A 16,745-nucleotide genomic window follows, 5' to 3' on the forward strand; every position below is an offset into this window, starting at 1 on the left:
AACTTAGAGTACAAAAGGAGTTGGCTACGAGCTACTGGAAAATAAGCTCTTTCGTTCTCCTTAGGTAGAAACAGGTGACGATACAAGCAGGAGAGGACGCAGAGTGTTAGCAGGACAGTGAATGTCACATTTCTAGGTGGATTAAGGATAGTAAAACACTGAACAGTCTTAAAACGAGTTATAGGTTTAAAAAACGTAGGGTTAAAATTGCAATGTTCCGAGCGTGACTGCTACGACCATGCTGCGGCGGCCATCTTTTTTTGTGTGGCGACAGTGGCAACATACACTTTCAGGGTGGAGGGAGACAGCCTTCGCTCCAACCCTTCTTGCAGGAAGGAAAGCACGACACTGATCGGGCATTTTCTGGGGTCTTCTCAGCGAGAAGAGCACCAGGTGACGAAGAGGTTCCACTTCAACGCGTAGGCATGTCTAGCGGAAGTGATGGTAGTGAAAGTGAAATTGTGAAGTGATGGTAGCCACCACCGCTGGTGGTAGGGTACTCAAACCTGACTTGTCCCATCCAGTAGCCACACGTGGAGGTTCCAAAGATCGGGACGATAGGGTGCCCTGTCCCTGAGAAAGGAGGTCCTTCCTCAGAGGGATTGGCCAGGGAGGTGCTGTCGCAGAGTACTAGTTTGGAGAACCAGGTCCGGTTGTGCCAATGAGGGGCAACCAAAATGGGTCTGTGCAAGAAGGCTCACTGGGGGAAACACATATTTGCGAAGGCCCCGCGGCCAGCTGTGCGCCAAACAGGTCGCAATGGGACGAGTCGTGGGAGGCAAACAGGTCTACCTGTGCGTTCCCGAACTGATCCCAAATCAGCTGAACCGACTGGGGATGGATTCTCCATTCTCCAGGGAGAGGCTGAAGCCGTGAGAGCTCGTCGGCTGCACAGTTCAGGTCTCCCGGGATATAAATAACCCGAAGCGACCTCAGATGCTCCCGACTCCATAGGAGGAGATGGCGGGCGAGTTGCGACATACGGCGGGAGCGCAGACCACCTTGTCGGTTGATGTACGCTACTGCCGCGGTATTGTCTGATCGGACTAGTACGTGCTGACCCTTGAGCATGGAAGCGGTGCAGGGCGAGACGTACTACGGGGTGAAGGTATGATGGCAGGTTGGAAAAACTGGTACTCGGTGTGTGCCGTGTTGCCATGCCATGCTAGGATCAGCCAGTCGTCAAGATAATTCAGGATGCGAACCCCGTGTTGCCGTAGCGGAACAAGGGCTGCCTCAATGACCTTCGTGAAGACACGAGGAGACAGGGCTAGACCGAATGGGAGAACCGCGTACTGATATGCCCGCCCCTCGAAAGCAAACCGTAGGAACGTTCTGTGTCAAGGAGAAAGGAGATATGAAAGTAGCCGTCCTTCAAGTCGATCACTGCAAACCAATCCTGTGGCCGCACACATTTGAGAATGCGTTTGGCCGTGAGCATCTTGAACAGAAGCCTGTGGAGGGATCGGTTCAAGACGCATAGGTCCAGGATTGGCCGTAACCCACCGAATTTCTTCGAAGTAGGGGCTGTAGAACCCGGACTTCATTTCGGCTGGAGGGACAATCTCGACCGCACCTTTCGCCAGTAAGGTAGCGACCTCCGTATGCATGACAGGGGCATTGTCATGCGTATGTGTAACCTACGATAGTGTAACAATAGTGTAAAGTACCCACCATAGTGTAACGGACTCCACGCTTGTGCGAACTGAATCGCATAGCCGAGCCTGATGGTTCTCTCGACCCAGCAGGACAGGTTGGGAGCTCTAGCCAGGCTCCAAAAAATGTAACCAGCGGGGTCATGGGAACCACAGACGTACCTTCGGTGGGGCAGCGAAGCGGAATGACCGGCCCAGACATGGGTGCCGTAGCGACCTGGTGTGGGGGCACGGTCATTGGCGCATCCTGACAGAGGAGGCCAGGGAAGGACCAGCGTTCCAAGGGGGCCTGCTCTGAAAGGGGTCTGGCGACAGAGGGGGACGAGAGTGGCAAGGCTTGTGAGCGGCGCACACTGTCATCCGGGACCTCTGGGGGCTCGGAGGAAAGGGCATCAGTTCTTAAAAACAAAACATTCTCCGGAGGGCCGGGGGAAGGAGTGGCCCTGCTACAAGCTCCTGATAAGAACTGAGCCCTAACTCCAAGCTGCCCGTCTCAGGAGTGCTGCTTAACCTGGCGTTTTAGCCGGCTAAGGGGCGGAGAAGGGTGGTGCCGCCCTCCTGCAACCTCCTCTTACCCGGGGCGGAGCAGGAGGGGAGCAGCCGCAGGGAGGCGGCCTCGGCGGGAAGCAGACTAAGGAAACCGCACGGACGGATGGCCGTCAGTGCAGAGGGGCCTCAATCTACTTCTGGGCGGTTGAAAACTGTTGAAAACCGCCGAAGAGCCCAGCCTGGGATATGGGGGAGCTGAGAAAATGAGTTCCCAGACACCCTCACATCAACCTGGCTGAGCCCATTCCTGGACTACACTTGTGGACATCACCTGGCCCAGAGATCACAGAGATTTTTTTTTTTTTACTTATATTTCAGTTAATGTTCATTTCAAGTAATGAAAATGTTTATTGTTTTAGTTATAGTTAACTATAATAAGCTTGTTTTTAACCACACTGTTTATCTCAATGAAACTATAAAAAAAAAATATATATCTGCTGAGTCATTCTGTCAAGAAATGTTTCCTTGCCACTGTTGTGTTTAATCAGTGTGCCATTGTTCTTCTTAATGCTTAAGAATTACACCTACTCCAGCTTTTAAATCCAATTTTTAGTAGCAAAACTAGCTGCATGGTCTGAAGAAGAAGACAGGAAGTAGAGACACAATGGATTCCTATTTAACCCAACAGATGCAAGACCATTCTAGCGCACCAAGTGACAAAAGGAAGCTCCAATTACAAACTTTATTAGACATAAGGTTGCCCCCATTTCTTACATTCATCCTCCTGAGTTTTAATAAACAAGGGTAAAAAGACAGCCGCGAATGAGGCTCTGTAAAGGATGAGGGGGCTAGAATAGATTGCCCAAGTGCTAAGACTAAGTAAGGTGCTTGTTGAGAGGGTGCAGAATAACTGAGGGACGAGAGGTCATGGCAGGCCAGAAACCTCACAAAAGGTCTTGAGTGATGGCTCACACGGCTCAACAACAAATAAACGCTGTAGAGCTGTTTAGAAACAAATCTGGGGCTAAGACGATTAGTTTGACCTGCTTGCCATGTTCTATCTGTTAAGAAGGAATAATTATAAGCATCTTCGTGTTAACTGATGCACAGAAAAAGTAACACTGCTGTAATGCATTCGGAATATATTAACTTCTGTAAACATACAAATTAGATTTTGTATCTTACAGAATCCTATTCATGCATTTGTTTTGGAAATCTTTGTATTTTACTCTGTAAATATTTTTGAAGAAAGAATGGGTTTGAACATGGATGAAGATGAATGAAGCTGTTTTTTGAATTACTGCTAATGAACTTGTAAAACACATATGATGGATATAGCTTTGGGAAGTCAAGAAAGGTCATAGGAACAAACAAGAACAAGCAAGAGTTGCAGCTATCTCTGCATTAGGCGAGAACAAAAGGTCGCAAGTGCAGATATTCATTGTTGCCATTACAGCTGTCTACTGACAATTTTATTGTTCCATGACAGCCGTCTTGTTCGTGAAGCATTGTTACCTTGTCTTGATCCTTGAGCACAAAGATAAACCTGTGAAATTCCCAGTGCATGCCTGAGTCTCTTTAAGGACAGAAAATGACACAGTTTAAGAAAAGCATCATAAGTGCATTATTGCTGGAATCGAACTGTCAATTAAGCAATTTTATTAAAAAAGGATTGTGTGAATGTTCAACTATGGTTCAGATACATACAAGAGTCTCTAACTCTATAATGCTTAACGTACATTAAAAAAAAAACAGACATGTTGTGAATTTGGCCTATGAAACTAACTATAAAATATGAAAGTGGAAGTGTACATTTCAGTATAAAAAACTTTAGTAAAGATCTGATATCTTTCAAAAAGGAGATATACATATAGGACAAAAATAGCATCATTGTGATTTAGATCCTTTCTGATCGTGTTGCATTACCATTTCCACATGCCAAACTACTGTGACTCACACAAAGATTTTTTCAGGCACCCAAAAAGAGCTACACACACAAGTGAGCCGGACCATATACAGATGGTCAACGTCACACTCATTGTGCCTCTATATAAAGAGATAAGTTACAGCACAATACTGCAAGCTCACATCATTGTGACATCTAAAGGTAAGAGCACACATAATTTAGATTAAATTGTTCATGAGGACTTCTCATTAATTATGTTTCTTTTTTATTGAAAGGACTTGGACTTTCTTGGGTTTGGATTTAATCTGGTAAGGCAAGCTTTTATAAAGGTCAACACAATGTGTATATAGTATATTGTATGTTATAGTATATGTATGTTTTATGCAATATTTTCTTTTTGAATGCAATCATTTCTGTTGAAAGACCAATAAATAATTAGAAATATTGTATATTTATAAATAATTAAATTGTATTTAATTGTAAACAAGTTTTACAAGTTCTAAGAATTTTGTCATCTATTTTTCAGTCTGATTGAAAGATGGTGGATGTGATGTCAGAGTTCGGGGCAGCTGCCCCGTTCTTACGAAAGTCAGACAAGGAGCGTCTGGAGGCCCAAACTCGCCCCTTTGACATGAAGAAAGAATGCTTTGTGCCCGACCCTGAGGTTGAGTACGTCAAGGCCTCCGTCACCAGTAGAGACGGTGGCAAAGTCACTGTTGACACTGAATTCGGGAAGGTAAGATCTAATCTCTGCATTGTTGTAGATTGTAGACAGAAGTAGAGAGTGACTGTCAAAAAAATGTTGTTATCCACAGACAGTAACTGTGAAGGAGATTGATGTTCACCCCCAGAACCCACCGAAGTTCGATAAAATTGAGGACATGGTGATGTTCACCTTCCTGCACGAGCCCGCTGTGCTGTTTAACCTCAAAGAGCGTTACGCAGCCTGGATGATCTACGTGAGTCGAGTCTTAAAACACTTCTCTTTATCTTGCATGAGCAGATCTAAACCTTCTGTGAATATTTTACAGACCTACTCTGGGCTCTTCTGTGTCACTGTGAATCCCTACAAGTTTTTGCCAGTGTACAACCAGGACGTCGTCAATGCCTATAGAGGAAAGAAACGAAATGAGGCCCCTCCACACATCTTTTCTATCTCAGACAATGCCTACCAGTACATGCTGTCAGGTGATGATCTGACTTGTAATTTTTTGTTGATTTCTAATGCAGTTTCAAATGCTAAGTTTCTTATGTTTTATTTTCTCACAGACAGAGAAAACCAGTCTGTCCTCATCACGTATGTAATACATTTTATGATGTACCAAAGTACTCCTCCTTTTACCAATATTTTCTATGCTGCATTTTATCAGCCATTTAATTAACTGTTTTTATTTTAAGTGGAGAATCCGGTGCTGGAAAGACTGTGAACACTAAAAAAGTAATCCAGTACTTTGCAAGCATTGCAGCAGCATCAACTGGCAAGAAGGATCCATCAATGGAGAAAAAGGTGCTTAATTTCCAAAAAATGGGTTATTATGGATGGATGAACACACCTTCCATTTAATATAGCATACAAAAATAATTACTAAATTAATGGTCTTCGTTTATTAGATATTAAAGCCACAAACTGTCATAATTTGATACTCCCTTACTTACCATATTGCAATGCATTAACACATGAACAAAAAACATTTTTGTTTTCCCATTTAGTTTTCTACAGTGACTTAGGTTCTCTATGGATTATTGTTATTATTATTACAAGACTAAATAACGTCTGAAAATATATATGGCTGTTAACTGAAAAGAAGGTACATCAAACGTTTTACACACCTATTGATAAAATATGATTCTCAGGGTACTCTGGAGGATCAAATCATCCAGTGTAATCCTGCTCTCGAGGCTTTTGGTAACGCCAAAACCATAAGAAATGACAACTCCTCCAGATTTGTAAGTGGGGTTTACATTGATGTTATTATTCTATATTGGTTTCCATGATATGTTATATGAGCATGTTATGTATTATATCATATATTGGTTTATTTACAGGGTAAATTTATCCGTATCCATTTTGGCCACAGTGGAAAGTTAGCTTCTGCTGACATTGAGACTTGTAAGTACTTCCCAACATCATTCCAACAAATCACACATGGATGAAATGTGCAACTGTTTTGATATTCATCTATTCATTTATCAATTAATTTAGATCTGCTGGAGAAGTCTCGTGTAACTTTTCAGCTCAAGGCTGAGAGAGACTACCACATCTTCTATCAGATTCTGTCCCAGAGAAGACCAGAACTGTTGGGTAAAATTACCCATCATATCTATTAACATTGCCATCTCTAATTAGAAGAGTCTTTTCTGATCTATGTTCCCATTTCTCCTTAGAGATGCTGCTCATCACCAACAACCCCTATGACTACGCTTTCATCTCCCAAGGAGAAACAACAGTGGCATCTATTGATGACGGTGACGAGCTGGTAGCCACTGATGTGGGTGTTTGTTAAAACATAGGCTGTTCACAATACAAGAACAACACTTTTAACAACCCGTATGACTGCGTTTCTGCTTGTGGAACACCAATTGATAATGTCTTCACTGGTTTCCATACAATAAAAGCAAATAATGATCAGGGGCTGTCAATAAGTATAAAAAAGCATCATAAAAGGTCCACACAACTTGTTTTTCTGAAGCCATGTGATTGTGTGAGGAAAATTACCTTTCTTTTTCATTTTGTCTTCCACAGAAGAAATTAAGTCATACGGGTATAGAATGACCTGAAAGAGAATAACTGATTCTCTTGGCCAGTCTATTCTTTAAAAATTAAGACTTCTAATGTACTTGCCAAAAAGAAGAATATGAAACATTTGCCATAAAATTTTACATGCTCTGTACATTTGCTGTAGGAAGCGTTCGATGTTTTGGGCTTCACCCAAGAAGAGCAGAACAGCATCTACAAGCTGACTGGTTCCGTCATGCACTACGGCAACATGAAGTTCAAACAGAAGCAAAGAGAGGAACAGGCTGAGGCTGATGGGACTGAGGGTCAGTATAACTTGGAATCTCAGCTTCATAAAGGAAAAAAAGTCTAAGACATGTTGTATATAGACTCATAGCTCTGTATTCTAATTTAACATGTAGATGCTGACAAAATATCATATCTGATGGGCCTAAATTCAGCTGACTTGATCAAGGGTTTGTGCCACCCAAGAGTCAAAGTAGGAAATGAGTGGGTCACCAAGGGACAGAGTGTCCAGCAGGTAATGAATGAAAATAATATTCTAAGGAGTTTTCAGCATCATAGGTTCACTTTCGAAGACATACATACAAAATATTTAATGTATCTGAAAAATCGCTTTCTAGTTTGCAATGTGTCAAATTCTGCAAAATTCAATAATTTCTTTATTAGGTGTACTACTCTATTGGTGCTCTGGCAAAGTCAGTGTACGAGAAGATGTTCCTCTGGATGGTTGTGAGAATCAACCAATCCCTGGCCACCAAACAGCCTCGCCAGTACTTCATTGGTGTGCTGGACATTGCTGGATTTGAGATCTTTGATGTAAGCTGAAATCAACTGATTTATTTTATTCAAGAACAAATTCAACAAGAAGTGCAACCTGTTTGACCATTGTGATTATACAATATATTCCACCTGCAGTCCAACACCTTTGAGCAGCTGTGCATCAACTTCACTAATGAGAAGTTGCAGCAGTTCTTCAACCACCACATGTTTGTGCTGGAGCAAGAGGAATACAAGAAGGAAGGCATTGACTGGGTGTTTATTGACTTCGGCATGGACTTGGCAGCATGTATTGAGCTTATTGAGAAGGTGGGTGAATACTATGTTGATAATTATACTGTGAGGGCAGGGCTCGACATTAACGCTTGTCCGCTTGTCCGGAACAAGTGGATTTTTTGAAGGGACAAGTAAAAGAGAATTTTACTTCCCCGACCGGACAAGTAGCCTGATTAAACGTCAATGACAAAAAAATAACTAGGGAATCACTAAAATGAGAGAATGATTCTGATTGTATTATATTTATTGTTATTTATTTATTTATTGTACAGTTTAGCAACCAACATCCTGCCAGTGCCAAAATTCAAAATGTGTTTTAATATTTTTAACATATGATACAGTTTAGCAACCTCACACGACGAGTGCCGTTTTCCTGAATACCATCACGACTGAAAATGTGACATTGCTTTCATACAACAGTTCAATAAACAGTCAATATTGACTGTTTTTGTTCTGTTTCAGCCGCGAAAATAGTTCCAAACAAAGATCACAGCAAAACCGTAACGCATCTCACAGCAACACTTAACCGTGTTTCATTACTGAATGATTCAGCGTTTTGAACGAATTGGCTTAGTCAAAGATTCAATGACCCATTCATAAACATCTGTCTCATTCTTGAATGAATCAGTTGTTTGAATGAATCATTTGAATGAATGTCTCGCTCATTAAGACAGTCGCCTGCCTGCCATGTTTAAAAGTATCATTCTTTCCAACGTTTAATTTGTATATTCAAAAATATTTAAAAACAATCTCATAAAATTATTTAATGCAGTTGTACATTTTCAGTGTAAATGATTTAATTTGATCAGCCCTACCTAGGGTAATAACAGCCCTATATTATCTAATTAGGCTAATCTAATTTAATTTATTGATCAAATTAAAAAATTTAAAACGAAAGATGAAGCATACGTTTAGATTGGGGGGGGAAATGCTCTTTAAAGGTGCTGATATGACAATATGCAGATTTAAATATATCAGAGCTTATTGAACACAGATGAGAATATTTCTTCAGAGTAAATTATATTTACAGCACACACACACACACACACACACACACACAGAGAGACACACACACACGCACAAAAATTCCGGACAAGCAACTTTTTTACTCCGTCAAGTGAATGACAGATTTACTTGTCCAAAGGACAAGCACATGAAAAGGATTAATGTCGAGCCCTGTGAGGGTAAAAATCATATTTTTAAGTCTTAACTCTTGTTAACTCTGTCATTGTAGCCCATGGGTATCATGTCCATCCTTGAAGAGGAGTGCATGTTCCCCAAAGCCAGTGATGCAACTTTTAAAGCTAAGCTTTATGACAACCATATGGGGAAAAATCCAAACTTCCAGAAGCCTAGGATAATCAAAGGTAGACCAGAGGCCCATTTTGGCCTCGTTCACTATGCTGGCACTGTGGACTACAACATTTCAAACTGGCTGGTGAAGAACAAGGACCCTCTCAATGAGACGGTTGTAGGGTTTTTCCAGAAGTCAACTCTTAAGTTGTTGCCTGTTCTGTTTGCTAATTTCGCTACTGATGACTCAGGTAAGCACACACTGACATACAGTATAAGCACTATTTTTACTGTTAAATAATAAAAAATATATTTCACAGCTGCGGATTCTGGAGGAAAGGCTGCCAAAGGTAGCAAAAAGAAGGGTTCTTCCTTCCAGACGGTGTCAGCCCTTCATAGGGTAAGGAATATTATAACACTATATTGTCTCACAAGGTTTTATTGCATATTAATCTAAATCCTCTGTGATCTACCAACAGGAGAACTTGAACAAGCTGATGACCAACTTGAGGTCAACTCACCCTCACTTTGTTCGCTGCCTCATCCCCAATGAGAGCAAGACTCCTGGGGCGATGGAGAATCCTCTGGTCATGCACCAGCTGCGCTGTAACGGTGTGCTGGAGGGCATCAGGATCTGCAGAAAGGGATTCCCCAACAGGATCCTGTATGGAGATTTCAAACAACGGTTAGTATGAAGGCAAGGAAAGACAAGGCAAGGCAAGTTTATTTATATAGGACATTTCATATACAATGGTAATTCAAAGTGCTTTACATAGAAAAGGATCTCTCTTTTAATCAGAAAATATCATGCCTGAATCACTAAATTTGGGGCTCCCCTGTCTAAATGGAAGAGTCAGAGATCTTCGGTTCGCGAGACACACTAATAGCAACTCCCTGCTTCCTAGTGACCCTCCTACCCATCAATAGGGTGGAGTATTCTAACACGTTCTGCCTCTGATGGCTTGTACCTCCGACCCCTTAATGGAGTGGAGTTATCACCAACCGTCTGCTTTCGGTAATACACCAGCCTGCATCCAAGAACCTGGTGTCCCACACTCACGTCTGAGTGCGTGCGTAAACTCACTGTCTCTCTTCCCAATTTTCTCAACACTTCAAACCAGACAGCCCTAACCAAAAATACAAATCTTAACCAAAAATAAAAACAAGGATAATTAAAAGTTTACAGTTATAAAAAAGAATTATAAGAATAAAAAGATGATACATAGATAACATAAAATGCAATCAGTCGGACGTACAGTGGCACAGTGCTCATTCAGTAAATGCAGAGCTAAACAGATGTGTTTTGAGTCCGGATTTGAATGTGACAACTGTTGGAACACATCTGATCTCTTCTGGAAGCTGGTATGAAACAAAATGGCTTTAATGCCTTACAAAATAACATTATGTATACATTTTATTGCATACAAGTTATTGCAAGTTTCAACACTCTGTTTGCACAATTAAGTATTTGCTAAAAATAAATACATTAGTTAATGTGTGTTGTTTTTTGTGTAGATACCGTATCCTAAATCCTGCTGCTATCCCTGAGGGACAGTTCATTGATAACAAGAAGGGTGCAGAAAAACTTCTGGGCTCTCTGGACATCGATCACGAACAGTACAAGTTAGGACATACTAAGGTATTTTTATATTAACATTAACTTTTTCCAAAGCCACTTTTCCACTGTCATCCTTTTTGACCTAAAATTCTTCATTATTCAGGTCTTTTTTAAGGCTGGTCTTCTGGGTGGTCTTGAAGAGATGCGAGATGACCGTCTTGCACTTATTATAACTGGAATTCAGTCCATGGCTCGTGGTTTTCTATCAAGAGATGAGTTCCAGAAAATTGTGGAAAGAAGGTTAGATTTTAGCTTTTCAATCTTTAACATATTCTCCAAGTTACATTTATAATGCAAGACTGAACAATCTTATTTAATATCTACAGAGATGCTCTGTTGGTGATCCAGTGGAATGTACGTGCTTTCATGGGTGTCAAGAATTGGCCCTGGATGAAGCTCTACTTCAAGATCAAGCCTCTGCTGAAAAGTGCAGAGTCCGAGAAAGAAATGGCCAACATGAAGGAGGAATTCACCAAGTTGAAGGAGGCTTATGCCAAATCGGAAGCCCGCAGAAAGGAGCTTGAGGAAAAGATGGTTTCTCTTCTCCAAGAAAAGAATGACCTGCAGCTTTTATCACAGTCTGTAAGTTCACATGGGACTACAACTCTGGACTTTTCACATTCCAAACAAGTCAGAAAACAAAATAAGTTTTAAAAATTTTTGTTGATAGGAGCAAGATAATCTTGCAGATGCTGAGGAGAGATGTGAGGGTCTGATCAAGAGCAAGATCCAGCTTGAGGCCAAAGTCAAAGAAATAACTGAGAGACTGGAGGATGAAGATGAAATGAATGCTGAGCTGACTGCAAAGAAACGAAAGCTGGAGGATGAATGTTCTGAACTCAAGAAGGACATTGATGATCTTGAGCTCACTCTGGCCAAAGTGGAGAAAGAGAAACATGCCACTGAAAACAAGGTTTGTTTTCAACACTGAACCTGTTAGTGATGTTAGAATTGTGTGTTAAGAGTCCCTTGATACAATGACACATTTCTACAGGTTAAAAACCTGACAGAAGAGATGGCAGCTTTGGATGAGATCATCGCTAAGCTGACCAAGGAAAAGAAAGCTCTTCAGGAGGCCCATCAGCAAACGCTGGATGACCTCCAGAGTGAGGAAGACAAAGTCAACACACTCACCAAAGCAAAAACCAAACTGGAGCAACAAGTGGATGATGTAAGAGTCATAAAAAATAACACTAGAATTAAAATCAGAAGCTTTTTTAAATAATTGCATAATTATTTTTATATTCTTTGGATGAAATTTAGCTTGAAGGTTCTCTGGAACAAGAAAAGAAAATTCGCATGGATCTTGAGAGAGCTAAAAGAAAGCTTGAGGGTGACTTGAAGTTGACTCAAGAGAATGTGATGGATTTGGAAAATGATAAGCAGCAGGCGGAAGAGCGGCTAAAAAAGTAGTACATTTTAAAAATAAAATTTTAATATTAAAAGATATTTGGTAACACTTTACAATAAGGTTCCATTTGACTTTAGTTAACTAAACAATTTAACAAACTAATAATGAAAAAAAAATTCTAAGCATTTCTTAATCTTAGTTAATGTAAATTTAAACATGTCGTAACATTATTAAAATAAAATGTAATATTGTTATTACTGTTTATTCTATTAAATGGGCCTGAGCTAATAACAAACCAACAATGACAAGTTTATTTTTTATTAATAATTATTATAATAATTATTGTTAACAAAGTTTAATAAATGATGTAACAAATGTATTGTTCATTGTTAGTTAATGTTGTTCAATTCATTATCTAACATTAACTAATGGAATCCTATTGTAAAGTGTTACCTGATATTTTAATTTGATTATGCATGTAATCATTCATGTGTCATCCTGTTTACTTGGCAGAAAGGACTTTGAAATAAGCCAGCTCAATAGCAAGATTGAAGATGGACAAGCTTTGGAGTCCCAACTCCAGAAAAAACTGAAAGAGTTGCAGGTAAACTTTATATGTCTTAATAAGATAGATTAGTTAGGAATTTTAATCTTAATTTTGAATTTATGCACATTACCAGGCCCGGATTGAAGAGCTTGAGGAAGAGCTGGAGGCTGAGAGAGCTGCTCGTGCTAAAGTTGAGAAACAGAGAGCTGATCTGTCCAGAGAACTGGAGGACATCAGTGAGAGGTTGGAGGAGGCTGGTGGAGCCACTGCTGCCCAGATTGAGATGAACAAGAAACGTGAAGCTGAGTTCCAGAAACTGCGCAGAGACCTTGAAGAGGCCACTCTGCAACATGAGTCCATTGCTGCTACACTGAGGAAGAAACATGCAGACAGTGTGGCTGATCTGGGAGAGCAGATTGACAACCTCCAGAGAGTGAAGCAGAAGCTGGAGAAAGAGAAGAGTGAACTCAGACTGGAACTGGACGATGTGGTCTCCAACATGGAGCAGCTTGCAAAGGCAAAGGTGAGCGAGAGAAATGATGGTGAGAGTCTATAATGTATGTGCTGTCAAACAAAGAAAGCAATCAACTACGATATAATTTATCCTCAAGACAAACCTGGAGAAAATGTGCAGAACTCTGGAAGACCAGATGAGTGAGTACAGAACCAAGGCTGAGGAAGGTCAGCGTACAATAAATGATTTCACCATGCAAAAAGCCAAGCTGCAAACTGAAAATGGTAAGAGCACTAAATATTGTTACGTTACCAAACTGTACAATAATGATAATTGGAAAAAAGTCAATATTTTTTTATATTATATTTTAGGTGAACTTGCTAGACAGTTTGAGGAAAAAGACTCCCTGGTGACTCAGTTAACCAGAGGCAAACAATCCAACACTCAGCAAATTGAAGACCTCAAGAGACAGCTCGAAGAAGAAATCAAGGTTTTCAAAATCCCCTTCAATGTCTAAAATGTTTGCTAAAGACATAAAAATTCACTATTGTAATAAACAACTGGCCGCAAATATTTGTTTGTTTTTGTTTGTCTTTAGGCTAAGAATGCCCTGGCCCATGCAGTTCAGTCTGCTCGTCATGATGCTGATCTGCTGAGGGAGCAATATGAGGAGGAGCAAGAAGCCAAGGCTGAGCTACAGCGTGGTATGTCCAAGGCAAACTCTGAAGTGGCTCAGTGGAGAACCAAGTATGAAACTGATGCCATCCAGAGGACTGAGGAGCTGGAGGAAGCAAAGTAAGAAACAAACAACATTTAAAAGTTTTGTCTTTAGTAATTAGACACTTTTCTAAATGTTCTGCTATAGTTTGTGGCCTGTAAAACACATTTAAATACAGTTTAATGAATGATGCTTCTGATGTGTACTATATTTTGTATTTTGATTATTACAGGAAGAAACTGACTCAGCGTCTGCAAGATGCAGAAGAAGCTGTGGAAGCTGTTAATGCTAAATGCTCCTCTTTGGAGAAGACCAAGCACAGGCTGCAGAATGAGATTGAAGATCTCATGGTGGATGTGGAGAGATCCAATGCTGCTGCTGCTGCTCTGGACAAGAAGCAAAGAAACTTTGATAAAGTAAGGAGAGAAAGTAAATTTTGTCATTAGCTGGAAAAATTTTCCATTTATTTACAAAACGAAATACCAGCAAACTGCACTGTTCTCATTGACCATTTGGCCTTGTTAAATTTAACCAGGTCCTGGCTGAGTGGAAGCAGAAGTATGAGGAGACCCAAACTGAACTGGAAAGTGCCCAAAAAGAAGCTAGATCTCTGAGCACTGAACTCTTTAAATTGAAAAACTCATATGAGGAGTCATTGGACCACCTGGAGAGCATGAAGAGGGAGAACAAGAATCTCCAAGGTAAGAGTGGTTTTCACAACTCCAAACCATTACTTTAATTGCGTGTATTTGTGAGCTCACATGTTATTTCTATTGCAGAGGAAATTTCTGACCTCACTGAGCAACTTGGTGAGAGTGGGAAGAATATTCATGAGCTGGAGAAACTACGAAAACAACTGGAGCAGGAGAAACAAGAGACACAAACTGCTCTTGAGGAGGCTGAGGTAAAAGAACAACCATTTCCCCCAAAGTTCTTATTCATTTGACAACTCTTTGATTTAAATCAAGCTGTTGTTTAAAGCAATTGATCATTCCAGATTATTTTAAGGGAGGTCACTTCCCACCCCACAACACAGGGCTAAACAAAAACTTTAAATTTCAATTATAACAAACACCCATTTTACTCTTTATAGGGTTCCCTTGAACATGAGGAAGGCAAGATACTTAGAGCTCAGCTGGAGTTCAATCAGGTCAAAGCTGATATTGAACGTAAGCTGACAGAGAAAGATGAAGAGATGGAGCAGGCCAAGAGGAACCAGCAGAGAGTGGTGGATACCCTGCAAAGCTCACTGGAATCAGAGTCTCGCAGCAGGAATGAAGCTCTCAGGCTGAAGAAGAAGATGGAGGGAGACCTCAATGAGATGGAGATTCAGCTCAGCCAGGCTAACAGACAGGCATCAGAAGCCCAGAAGCAACTCAAGGGTCTTCATGGACATATCAAAGTATGACGAATCTTCAAATCAAGATTCAACATAGTTCTTCAGTCTTTTTATTTGTAATTTGTACTTTATAGGATGCCCAACTGCAACTAGATGATGCTCTTCGTGGTAATGATGATCTCAAAGAGAACTTCGCCATTGTGGAGAGACGCAACAATCTGCTGCAGGCTGAACTGGATGAGCTGAGATCCATGCTGGAACAAACTGAGAGAGTAAGGAAACTGGCTGAGCAGGAACTGCTGGATGTCAGTGAGAGAGTTCAGCTCCTGCATTCTCAGGTATGACACATCTGTACTAATACTATGCAAAATGAAGCCTCTTAGTACGCAATATAATCAAAAGACTATATGAATGTCAACATTTTCTATGTTCAGAACACCAGCCTGCTGAATCAGAAGAAGAAGCTGGAGGGAGATAATACTCAGCTTCAGACTGAGGTTGAGGAGGCAGTGCAGGAGTGCAGGAATGCTGAGGAAAAAGCCAAGAAGGCCATCACTGATGCTGCCATGATGGCAGAGGAGCTGAAGAAGGAGCAGGACACCAGTGCTCATCTGGAGCGCATGAAGAAGAACATGGAGCAGACCATCAAGGACCTGCAGCACCGTCTGGATGAGGCTGAGCAGATCGCCATGAAGGGAGGCAAGAAGCAGGTCCAGAAACTGGAAGTCAGGGTAAGTTGCTGATGTTTTTAGGAACAAATACACAGTGTTTTCTGCTAAATGCCTTCTTTTAACTTTACATTTTTTATACTAAAATTGTTACACAACTGTTAGGTGAGAGAGCTGGAAAGTGAGGTGGAGATGGAACAGAAAAAGGCCAGTGATTCAGTCAAGGGGATTCGTAAATATGAGAGACGCATCAAGGAGCTCACCTACCAGGTAGGAAAAATGTTGCCTACTAACAATTTTGTCCCTGGTTGATTTGATCATGTTATTTGTTGAAAATACATAAAGTGCTGTCTTACAGTATTTAAGTGTATCTTACATATACTAATATTTTTTGCTGTGCATAGACTGAGGAAGACCGAAAGAATCTGGCTCGCCTGCAGGATCTTGTGGACAAACTCCAGCTGAAGGTCAAATCCTACAAGAGATCTGCTGAGGTTGCGGTGAGTATTTTCCCCCACTGGTGCCATCATATTATACGACTTTTGTAGTAATTGCATCTTTTGATTTTCACAAATGCTGTTGTGTGTAATGTTTAGGAAGAACAATCCAATTCCAATCTAGGCAAGTTCCGTAAGATACAGCATGAGCTGGATGAGGCAGAGGAGAGGGCTGATATTGCTGAATCTCAGGTCAACAAGCTGAGAGCCAAGACTCGTGATACAGGATCCAATAAAGTAAGAGTAGGCACTTAAAACAAGTGATTTTGGTCACACACACACACAGACACACAAAAAAACCTCAAGTAAATAGTCACAGTAGATCGGCACTTTTTAGTGACTTTAGGATATGAATAGCAAGTAGTTTCAACAACTACACTTAATGAAATGCATTTTGTTATTTAACAAGTGTGTAAA

The 16,745-nt window shown here is 40.9% G+C and overlaps 1 protein-coding gene across 2 annotated transcripts in view; it reads left to right on the forward strand.

The window, feature by feature from the left end:
* The first annotated feature begins 4,222 nt into the window (after positions 1 to 4,222).
* The window catches only part of LOC309508890 (myosin-7-like), a 44,052-nt gene continuing 31,529 nt past the window's right edge, over positions 4,223 to 16,745 (forward strand). The window contains exons 1-38 of one of the 2 annotated variants that reach the window (XM_082183413.1): positions 4,223 to 4,251; positions 4,326 to 4,358; positions 4,577 to 4,786; positions 4,866 to 5,009; positions 5,082 to 5,238; positions 5,320 to 5,347; positions 5,449 to 5,557; positions 5,905 to 5,997; positions 6,097 to 6,160; positions 6,254 to 6,352; positions 6,436 to 6,539; positions 6,954 to 7,092; positions 7,189 to 7,307; positions 7,457 to 7,606; positions 7,706 to 7,876; positions 9,078 to 9,387; positions 9,457 to 9,536; positions 9,616 to 9,821; positions 10,652 to 10,775; positions 10,858 to 10,994; positions 11,081 to 11,336; positions 11,425 to 11,667; positions 11,749 to 11,925; positions 12,018 to 12,163; positions 12,619 to 12,709; positions 12,786 to 13,175; positions 13,264 to 13,390; positions 13,478 to 13,596; positions 13,705 to 13,901; positions 14,057 to 14,240; positions 14,360 to 14,525; positions 14,604 to 14,728; positions 14,918 to 15,226; positions 15,298 to 15,501; positions 15,598 to 15,894; positions 15,997 to 16,101; positions 16,236 to 16,331; positions 16,428 to 16,565. In XM_082183413.1, the coding sequence (XP_082039539.1) occupies positions 4,589 to 4,786; positions 4,866 to 5,009; positions 5,082 to 5,238; positions 5,320 to 5,347; positions 5,449 to 5,557; positions 5,905 to 5,997; positions 6,097 to 6,160; positions 6,254 to 6,352; positions 6,436 to 6,539; positions 6,954 to 7,092; positions 7,189 to 7,307; positions 7,457 to 7,606; positions 7,706 to 7,876; positions 9,078 to 9,387; positions 9,457 to 9,536; positions 9,616 to 9,821; positions 10,652 to 10,775; positions 10,858 to 10,994; positions 11,081 to 11,336; positions 11,425 to 11,667; positions 11,749 to 11,925; positions 12,018 to 12,163; positions 12,619 to 12,709; positions 12,786 to 13,175; positions 13,264 to 13,390; positions 13,478 to 13,596; positions 13,705 to 13,901; positions 14,057 to 14,240; positions 14,360 to 14,525; positions 14,604 to 14,728; positions 14,918 to 15,226; positions 15,298 to 15,501; positions 15,598 to 15,894; positions 15,997 to 16,101; positions 16,236 to 16,331; positions 16,428 to 16,565 (5,802 nt within the window). In that variant the 5' untranslated portion in view covers positions 4,223 to 4,251; positions 4,326 to 4,358; positions 4,577 to 4,588. The remainder of the gene's footprint in view (positions 4,252 to 4,325; positions 4,359 to 4,576; positions 4,787 to 4,865; positions 5,010 to 5,081; positions 5,239 to 5,319; positions 5,348 to 5,448; positions 5,558 to 5,904; positions 5,998 to 6,096; positions 6,161 to 6,253; positions 6,353 to 6,435; positions 6,540 to 6,953; positions 7,093 to 7,188; positions 7,308 to 7,456; positions 7,607 to 7,705; positions 7,877 to 9,077; positions 9,388 to 9,456; positions 9,537 to 9,615; positions 9,822 to 10,651; positions 10,776 to 10,857; positions 10,995 to 11,080; positions 11,337 to 11,424; positions 11,668 to 11,748; positions 11,926 to 12,017; positions 12,164 to 12,618; positions 12,710 to 12,785; positions 13,176 to 13,263; positions 13,391 to 13,477; positions 13,597 to 13,704; positions 13,902 to 14,056; positions 14,241 to 14,359; positions 14,526 to 14,603; positions 14,729 to 14,917; positions 15,227 to 15,297; positions 15,502 to 15,597; positions 15,895 to 15,996; positions 16,102 to 16,235; positions 16,332 to 16,427; positions 16,566 to 16,745) is intronic. The other variant, XM_082183414.1, reaches the window with a different exon arrangement.

Source organism: Leuciscus leuciscus (genome assembly GCF_965113295.1).
Source record: "Leuciscus leuciscus genome assembly, chromosome: 11".
Classification (NCBI taxonomy): Eukaryota; Metazoa; Chordata; class Actinopteri; order Cypriniformes; family Leuciscidae; genus Leuciscus; species Leuciscus leuciscus.